Here is a 10,573-nt window from a genome sequence, read left to right on the forward strand (position 1 = left end):
GAATATATTTAACTGTAGAAAATAGTGCGTATAGTAATATGAAAGATTTTGCATGTCGGTATGCAGAAACCTAGATAGTGACCAGGGCGTTAGATCAGAAGGGTCTTAATATCCAGGAAGTATGAGTATGCATGGAATGTCAAAGTAAGGGGTGTTGACTTACAGCAGATGAGCTTTGTGCAAATATACGGAATGACTTGGAAGTTCATGTTTGATTTTCTTATTTAAGGAGGAATGTGTTAATGACAGTTGCCCTTTTTTCTAGATTCACCCCAATTTTTGGAAAATTATAGGCCCTAAGCAAATGAAGTTCAGTATTATAGCTCTGTAGTTCAGTTAATATTAATAATGATAATAACAATAAAACTGATTATGAAGTGAAGAGGAAATGTCTTTACACTTAAGATTTCACAGTCTATTATATCCTTTTGAAACTGATATCCATGTTTTACAGTTTAAGCTAGGCAATTGCATTAGCTTTAATGTTTAATAAATGTCTTTCATCAAGTCATCATGTACCTATTATAGTATATTGCACTACAGTATAATTAAGCTCCTCAGAACTTAAATTACCATTATTTCCAAATGCAGGACAGTAATTTGGTAAGTGAAAAATTACCTGAACGCATATTAAGATTTCAAAGTTGAATACGTTTTATTCTCTTTTATTCCTATCCCTAGATCAGACTACCAAGCTTGGCATGGTCCAAACCCTGAGAATTGTTCAGGACACAGCAAAAGCCTTGCTCAAGGCCCCAATCGCACCCATCTTCGAGGACCTTCAGGTTTAGCCCGTGGTCAGAACCCTTCCATGTGCAAAGGACCACGAGGACTGGCAAAAGGGCCTCAGTTTACACAGGGTATCAAGAAGGAACCTATATTTTCTACAAAGATGCTTTAGAGCTCATGTAGTGACTTCCCTAAATCAAAATTAAGAATTAATTTTCAGTTATTTCCTCAAACAAAAATTTGAAGAAATGTTACTGAATACATTTTATTATGAGGGAACTTTACAAGGTTACCAATGTAGCCATAGGTTTGACAGTCTTTTATTTTTAATAGAATTAGTCCTTGCATGGTTTTGTTTGTTCATTTAAGAAACTTGATCCTTTTAGGCCTTTTTTTTTATGCTGTTAATGTTGTTATAGGCATATTAGGTTGTTACCTGCTAAGATAATTTTATTCAGATTTTCCTTTGACAAATTTGAGTTCTTATTGTAGTTATATATTATTAATTACCTATCGAAAAATTTTAGTTCTTACTTAAATTATATTTCACTAATTTCCTATGAACATCCAAGGTTTCTAGTTGAGATTCATCAGCAGTTTAATGTATTTATTACAGTATGTAAAGCCTAAGCTAAGCAAGAGGTTATAAAGTTTTATCAAGATTAGAAGTCCCTCTTCTTGAAAGAAGGGTGAAGTTTGCCTTCACAGCAAAGCTGATGAAGTTTTTAATCCAGCCAAAAATTTTTAGGGTTTTTTTTATTGAAACCCCGCTGTAGTTTAAGAACTTGCTTGTGCAGTGTTATCTATACTCGTTGTGCAATCCTATTTTAAATTATTAATATTAAGGCAATATAGTAATTACCCAAAGTTTATAGCTTTACCATTTTGAAATAGTTTTGGTTATCCCTGTTGTTTTCATTTATTAATCTGGCTTTCTTCAGTTATTTAAGAATTTATTGGACTGCGTTATTTAAGTGTTTGTACAGCATGTTACCGTATTTGTTTTGGAACGATTAGTAAGTTATAAATTCAGACAGGAACTTTTACCTTAATCCTAATGCTAATCTCTCATCAGTCTGTAGGGTGCTGTTAACGCTTTCCAGAATATACAGTCTGTGCGAACCTTAGTTTTATGAGTGTCTTTACAGCCAACACTATCTTGGGTTGAATGCTTCATGCAGGTTTGTTCCATGGTGGCTTTAATGTTGTTCCTTTCCTGTTGTGTTTGATCCATAGGTGGTGCTATATTTTTTTCAGCTATTTTTTATGTTTGCATATGATGGAAATGTGAATGTACCCTTTTTAAAAAGGACATTTGTGCGTGGTATTACTTGTGTGTTTCCTTATATGATGTATTTCTGTAAACATTTGAGGCTTTTTCTGTTTAAATTCTTCATGTTTGTGTGTGGTACTCCTTGGTTGGAAACCTTTTTGAAGTTTTTTTCTTTTAATCTTTGAAACTTCCAGGAGCAAAGTTGTTAGTTATTTGCCTCAGACAGTTTGGTAGTTTATCAACCATTGTTACTGTCTAGCCAATTTGACAATGAAGATGAAGATTTTCAGGTTCCTTAATGAAATTATGTATTTATTGCGATATTCAGAGTAATTTCAAAAGTATTAAAATGCAAAGTATTCACGAATGCTTACCCATAAACATATTTATCAGAGGTCCACTTCAGGGAACAGTTCCTCCTTAAAATTGGGTTTAGAGTGTACAGTAAAGGCACTTGACACTGCTTTTCCTTTTTAGCAATTTTTTTCTTCTTTCAGGAAGCCACTGGCTGTTGTGTTATGCCACATAAGCCTGAATTGAGATACTGTGGTTTCTGATACATTGTCCAATGGATGAATTGTAATTTCTTGTTATCTTTTAACAAAGATTATTTGAAATAAGTTGAGTTTGTGAGACTTTTGTTTATGAGAGCTGTTATCTTAGCCTGTAAACAAGTTTTTTAATTGAAGGTTAGAAGTTATAATGGATCTCTGACTCATGTGATAGAAATTGACTTGTAGTTTATAGTATTAATAGCCAGATATCTCCCAAGCCTAAGAATAATATATTCAGGCAGAAAGTGCACAAAATTAAAGAGATTAGAGAGAACTTTTTAAATCTAGCTCCATAAAGGGAAAAACTAGTTTAAAAATAGTAATGTTGTTATCTCTTCAGGAAGTTGAAGAAGCAATTGTTAACGGCCTCCAAAACGCTGTTCAGCACTAGTCTGTGTGAAAAGACTTTAGTATGAGTATTTTGGTCTATCTTCAGAAGGAACCATGCCAAAATTATCTTGTTCATAAAATTTTCTTTGGGAAGAAATTAATTACATTTTTGTAGCCACTCACACAAGTAATTGATCGTCAACTGCGTTTTGTTACACATTTAAGATCGCTAACTACTAAATTAGTTTGCTGATGTTTGTCCTCATCTTCAACTAACCTACGAATTATGAGTTCTTATAAAACTATGGTTTGTACACTGTGATATTAAAATTATTAAAATTTCTTGTGCTCACTGAGTTTTATATTGAAATGTTTTTAATCTTTGTTGAATTTATCTAAACTGTAGAAATTTTGATGGCACCTGGATTGATGAGAGAACTCCAGATTTGAGTTTGAATTATATAAAATATTTTTATAGTATTTTTGAGGGAACAGATCAGTAATATTTTCTATTTCATATAACTGAACTGTTCAAGATTCTTAGTCATCACTGCCACCTAATTATTGTACCCTGAAATGAAAATGAATATGTATAGATCCTTATGACAATACTAGCATGCAGCTACATTTTCTCCTTTTTGATTGTAAACAAGTTTTAAAAACTTTATTAGTAAGAGAGACCAAGTACATTATAATAGTACATGATCTCTTGCGCCGTAGATCCAACAGTGATACGTTATTAATGGTTGACTGTTTGCATATCAAACCAGGGAGATTAATTCTTTCATAGAGAAACTGCACCATTTAGAATGACAATGTTGCACAGAAATTTATAATTTATGTGAGGATTGCCATTTTGCATCATCATATATCTCTAAATGATTGTGTATTTTGCAAGGTCATCTATAGAGCACAATAGTAGAAAATATTAGACATCATAGTTTCCATTCAATCTGTAATACTTTTGTTAAAGATGAGGGAGCTGAAGTGATATGAAAACAAAGTACAATGCAAAGCTACAAAATTAACTGTGACCCTGCTAGCTGGCTAGAGGGTTTTCAGATACCTGATTCAGTAGTTCAGTGATGCACTTTTAAACGCTCTTCAACTTTTCAACATATTCATCAGTATTAACCATTTAGGACACATTAACTAGAACATTTTGTATTCTAGATGTTTATGTGCACATCATAATGGTCAGTCACTTCATCTTCAAATGCTGCAAAAACACAAGCTATGAATGTATAGGCTCTCAAAGATAGCACTGATTTTGAATATGTTTTGAGAAATGTTTTCCAGTTTTTATTGCATGGACACACATAACTTTAACTTATATGACTGCCTGGAGTGTTGTCAATGGGAGGGAAATTTACTCCCTCCTGCTTACTCAAGATTGCCAAATATCATGTCTCATTTCTCACTGCAGGTAGAGTGTGTACTTTTGAATGTGATGATGATGATGATGGTGTGATGATGATGATGATGATGATGATGGTATTGATGATGGTGATGATGATGGGTTTAGAAGATCAAGAAGACTTTTAGGTAAGGGTAACAAAAAAACACTGCCATATATCAAGTACTGTACTGCTACTACATGTACTGTATAAACAATAGCAAATGTTCCTTGAGACAGGGTCTGGGTGTAGTTTGCAGGTGTAGGGTTTGTCAGCCAGTAGGAGTATGCCAAAAAAACAGTTAGAAAAGACTGCAAAAGTTTTGCCTATGAATTCAAATACTTTTGACCCCTTAGTTATTACCGTACTTCCTGCTTATGCAGCTTGCAAGCATATTTTACCGGATACACAGTTTCCCTTAGCATTTTGTAGCCGTATAGCAGAATCTGAAGATTGGAAAATAAACAAGACAGTTCTTGAGATTTTCTGTTTTCCAGTGTCAAGTAATTGACAACATGAATTGTAGTGTTTCATGCTTTTTCCCCCTCTTGTTATTTGTGGAAAAATGCTGAAAGTCAAAAATTCTTGTTTATTACATACATTTTCCAAACTAGACACATCCCTGTGCTATGAGAAATAATGAAATGTGTAAATCAGTCAATACCTTTATCAATAAGTTATTCTTTGCTCATGACAGTGATGAAATACACGATTTGCTCTCTCCCACCTTGTCATTTGTTGATGCACAGTTTTGTAATTTGTCTAAAAATTAGTTATAATAGTAAAGTTTTTGCTTGTGTGTGTGTGGATTGGTAGCATTCATTAGACAGGTGTATGAAATACAAATGTAGATTTATTTATTTAATTTAATATAAAAATTATTGATAATTATTGAACATTAGTTCTAAATTTCATTATTCTTATTTTTATCTGCCAAATGGAAATTTAATCCTGATTATTTGAACTTGTAAAATCTTAGTAGAAAAAATTTACTTAGTTGATTATATCATCAAACATAAATAAAGTTTTTAAGTGGCAGTTCTCTTTGAAGTCAGGTGCGCTAAGCACCAAGAAATTACTTGATCTTTACCCCACCCACAGCTTTAGTGATAAAATATATATCCAGTAGGTGATACATCCTTGTATCAGTGCTTTTTCTTTGGGTAGTTGTTGCTGCTGCAATAGAACAAAAGATACAGTCATGCTTCATGACAACACCAGGTTTACCGTGACATGTACTGTAGTGGGAAAATTTTGGGTTTAGACGACAATTTTGATGTTTCACATAAACATCATTTTGCTTTTCAGCATTATCTTATAAGGTGTTATTTGTCAAAATATAATCTTTTCTAAAAAAAAAAAATGCAGTCACTTATGTGATCTTGCAACGATTGAAGATCAGTTAGCAAAATAGATAAAAGTCTGAAGAAATGATACCCCTGTATATAAGGAAGTTTCGTATGTTGTACAAACCTCTCGTTTTGCTTATGCTATATTACTTTGTACAGTGCAGTTGAAGCTGAGAATAATCAGCCATAGTTGAAAGGAGCCTCTTGTCTTCCTCTCAGGCATTTCTTTATAATGAGCACCTCCTCCTTATGTCATAAATGTTACTGGCTATCATATGATGATGCATAAACAGTGTTTTTATGAAAATATGTTTATGTGAAATACAAAAACCTGTTTTTCATATAACCTCATTAATCATAAAAAGCCTTATTCCATGCAGGATAAGTTTGTACAAAAAAGGGCATCATATCATAATGGTTGTAGTGAACAAATGTACATTAGCCATGGTGCTAGTACTTTTTATCTCTTTAATTGCTCTTTCTCTCGGTAAAATCACTAATGATTTTTTGCTTATCAGAGCTTTCTGTTCTAGGCATTCTTTGATGTAGTTTAGAAATATTTCATTTGATTACTTTTTAGTCAAGGCAGCCATCTTTCAACATGTTGCAGATTTTTTAGATTGATAATTTTTGTGGTTACATTTGGTTTAGTTTATGATTTGCACAGTTGATTATTTTTCGCATGAGCATTATTTCCTTTGCCTGTTGCAGTTTTTCAACATAATTTTCAAGTATGTTGCACATTAACATATTCCTTCCTAGACAACAATGCTATCCTTCATTTTTTGTTTTAAGATGTTTGCATTTGAATGTGTGCTGTTTTTGCTTGTGAAATTTGTTGCTAACTGTTCATCAAGAGAAAATTGTGTGAGTATCCATCTGAGTTCATTATTTTATGGTATATTGTAGCTATATTTGTGCTTGGTTAAATATGAACGGTGTATGTATTCTAAAAGCTTGTCTATTCTCATTTGGATTTTGTACTGTATGTAGTTCCAGGTATGCAGGTAATTAGTGTGCTGATATCTTAGGTTTTCCTCGCTTCATTGTCTATTTTTGGAGTGAATACAAGAGAAATAACATAATATTTTGTTCTAATCAGTTTCTGGAGATTTTTGGAGGTTTATCTCATGACTGAATAGATATCAGTTTCTGGGTTAGTATGATCTTATCAGCTTTTGTCTGTGAAACTAAATATCTACCCTGAATTGAAATTGTTGTTCATTCCCCTGGTTTTTCTGGATCTTTTTGACCATCAGCAGTGAATGACTTTCAGATTCTTTGAGCCTGTTTCTCTCAAAGGACAATTTTGAAAGGTATCAAAACCATGACTTTTTTTTTAAAGAGACAATAGTGACAACATGAGTTCTTGAAGCTTACAATGTTTAAGACAAGGCCATAAGTGCTTTACAAGATCCAGTTGGAACCAATGTGAACTGGCTTTGTCCAGGGAACCAAAATGGTTCAGAACATTCAAACATGGGACCAGGTTGTTTGTTTGTTTCTTGATACTCATCGTCACATATTAATTTTTAAAACACTTTAAGAATAATGAAGAGTTGTATCATTACTTATCACCTAAGCAGTGACTGCATAAATAATGTAATAGTACCTGGATATACAAACCACTTAATTTTCCCAGCCTCTCCAACTGGTTTTTCGTATGTCTGCTTCAGCACACACAGGCAGTAGTGATGTTTGTGGTTGCTGGTTCTAGCAAGGGGCACTCAATTCAGAGGAAGTCTCAAGATTTCTTTTAACAGTTGACAACTTTTCTCAGATAACGACACACCATATTGGGAGTTTAGCATAAGTAAAATAAGAGGGTTGTATTTATGGAACAAAATAATATTCAGAATTTGATACATTTGTCAGTATTTATGTCAGCATTTCATGAAAGTAGGAAAAGTACATCAGCAACAGATGCCAAAGCTATGAAGTTTGCAATTTCTACATCACAAAAACAGAATGATGTTCATTTATTGTCGCAGACTTTGTCATTATCAAGTGTCAGAATAGTTTTTTGATGAAGGGGTGAGTGCTGTACAGTACAGTACTAGGAATTTGTTGTCACCTAAATCAGGCCATTGATAAAAGTTAGGTTGCTACCCACAGTCTAGATTTAATTGTATGTTCTCTAAGAAGTTCATTGAAATGCTTTAATTAGGCATAGTATCATGTCTAAGAAAACTTTTTTGCATTAATTAGGCATAGTGTCATGCCTAAGAAAACTTTTACTTTTATTGGATATTGGGCAAGTTAATGGAATTGACTGAATTTATACTATTTGCAGAAATGATGAGTTTTTTCTCACCCCTTTTCACTGTAATAGATTTTCACACTGTATTGTAGGTCCTCATGAAGTTCATTCAGTGTAGAGGTATCTTTAATATAGTGCTTTTCTAGAAAGGGCTATTATTTTATTATAAATTTAGTCTTCAGTAGATGTCCGTCACTATTATATGCCTTTTAAGTATTGCTTTGTCTGCACTATGAGGTACCGGTTATTGGTATTTTTCAGCTTCCCATACTAGTTTTTATCCAAGTATCACTGTTTTGTTGAATATGGGCACAAAAAATAATCTTTCTCAATTAAAAACTTCGTAGGATTAGTATTATAATTGTTACAATTCTCTTCAATCATGTACTGTACATAAAATTCTTGTAATGAACAGTTGGATGCATTTCCGTGTGATGAACTATTTTTCAGAATCACTTCATATTGAATAGCAAAAGGAGAGGTATTAAGGCTCCTGTACTTGAAGAATCACAACCATTTTTATAACTTACAGCCCCAGAACCTCTATGTAGGAAACAAGACTTATCAGTGGAGGTGTGTCCAACTGTAATAAATGGAATAAGCAAAGGTATTCCCTCCACTGTAATATTTTGCACGTCCATGCTTATCCGTCATTTGGGTGTTTATTTTTCTTTGAAGCTTATCAGTGAAAACACCACTAGCATAGAAATCTAGAAATACGTACACGAATTTGTAGTAGATTATTCACATACTGAGATGACTTATGAGTCATCAGTTTACAGTACAGTATTACTAAACTACAGAAATGAGACACGCTTTTTTAAGAAAGTTTTACAATTAATGTTGCTTCTTAAATAAGAACTAATGAAAAACTTTAGGGTTGTTTAAACAATCAGTATTGTTTTCCATCATTAATTTATCTTAGACTTTCACCTTCACAGTTATGTAATAAAATTTGTACATATTATTAATTTTAAAATTATATTAGGCCACCACCCCACTATCGTACATGAAAGAATGAAAGATCATGTGTTCGTACCATACATAGAAATAACAAGCTTCTCTACTAAAGCCTTAATAACCCATTATTGCAAACAAGCTATGCACTTAACCGTTTTTTTTTATACAAGTAAAGCCACAATTCAGAGATGAGGGAGACCTTCCTCAGTTTCATTTGCCATAAGCTTCCACATCAAACCTTTCTTGTTTATAGCAGATGTGTGATGGAGTGCTCTTCACCTGATTGTTTCCATTTTCACCTTCATCAGTTCAGTGTTGTAACTATTCCACAAATCCCACATCTTTTGTTGTAACTAGATTGTGAGTGTGTGTGGTTTGTGTGCCATTGTTACAAAGATCCTCTCAGTCTTGATAACTATGGTCTTATTAAAATGTTTCCGTTAACCAGTCAGTGCTATTTTTCTTTGTTAAGAATAACAGATTTCAGTGTTGTTGATACATAACCTTTTGTGTATGTTGCTTTTCTTTTTTTTCTGTTCTGCTGTGCGTAGCAGAATGATTAACAGCACATACATATTCATTTTTAAATTATTTAATTTTTCATGCACTGCAGTTTCCATTGTTTTAGTTTATTTAGGGATTGCACAAATTAGGTCCTGTCACACACTTACAGCCTCCACTGACATAGGCCAGCACAAAGACTTGTTCTTGTTCCAAGACCCAAAAGGAGTGTTAAGGAAATCCGGCCAGAATGTGTATGTATGTTGGCCAAGCAAAGTCTAGTAAGAGTGGAGGTGCGTAATCATAAAAGGGGTAGACACCTAGTTCAAAGATAGGATTGTTTGAGAGTTGCAAAAGTAGACATCTTCCATGGCAGATGGGTAATCTGCTACATTCTCATCTAGTAGGTCTGCTTTATTCTCGAGAAAACCCCAATCACTGAAGAAAGAGAAAGAGGTGCTTATAGCACTGGCTGGTTAGTAATGGCAGCAAATCATTCTGACCAATGTGAGACTCATTCACATACTCTTTTGGTAAACTTAGGGCAGTACTTTTACTTTTTTCTTCCTGTTCAGATGGCTGATCAATAAGGTTATGAGATCCGAAGGACTGATTATCCATAGTAATGCCATTGTTGTACCAGCAGGATTTCTTTGTTACTATACTGTACCTCTTAAGAGACCAGCCAAGAACAACTTCCAATGCAGCCAAACTAATGCATCACCCCCTTATCTAGTTGGTTTCACTCCAATACCTAGGACTGAACATAGTTGTACATAGAGAGGTTATCCAGCAATCATGAGTCAGGGAGAGTTTCCACAGGCAGCTGCTGCAAATGTTAACCATAGATCTAAGTAATGGAAAACAGTTTCCTGCAGTACAAAGCCAAAAATCACAGCCTTAGGTCTGGCAAATCATCATACTGAATTAAATTATGGCACAAATGGCAACCTGAAGATAATTTACAGTGATTTGAATATGGCAGTTGGAGTTTGGGCATTCAGCTGCTTTCCTAATCTGCTACTGTTATTCTTTGATGAAAAATAGGGTGTGTAGTCCATGAAAATTTTTAAAACTTTTGAAACATGACTATGTTTCATAGATACAATTTCTTAAATTTCAAACTTTTCCTATCTTCTTCAGTTGATTTACATCTATTATCTCCAGACACATATCATCTATTATCTCCAGACAGTTGAGAAGTAAAAGCTTTAGGCAGA

At 33.6% G+C, this 10,573-nt stretch overlaps 1 protein-coding gene across 10 annotated transcripts in view; it reads left to right on the forward strand.

The window, feature by feature from the left end:
* LOC136828111 (mucin-5AC) overlaps positions 1–10,573 on the forward strand; it is a 39,385-nt gene that overhangs the window by 25,017 nt on the left and 3,795 nt on the right. For 8 of the 10 annotated variants that reach the window (XR_010849922.1, XR_010849924.1, XR_010849923.1 and 5 more), the window contains 2 exons: positions 682–860; positions 4,313–4,431. Coding sequence is in view for 4 of the 10 variants with exons in the window: in XM_067085888.1 (XP_066941989.1) it covers positions 682–860; positions 4,313–4,431 (298 nt within the window). In the remaining 6 variants the exon portion in view is untranslated. Of the gene's footprint in view, positions 1–681; positions 1,041–4,312; positions 4,432–8,342; positions 8,500–10,573 lie in introns of those variants that run through there. The other 2 variants (XM_067085887.1, XM_067085890.1) reach the window with 2 other exon arrangements.

This window comes from Macrobrachium rosenbergii, chromosome 42, assembly GCF_040412425.1.
Source record: "Macrobrachium rosenbergii isolate ZJJX-2024 chromosome 42, ASM4041242v1, whole genome shotgun sequence".
Classification (NCBI taxonomy): domain Eukaryota; kingdom Metazoa; phylum Arthropoda; class Malacostraca; order Decapoda; family Palaemonidae; genus Macrobrachium; species Macrobrachium rosenbergii.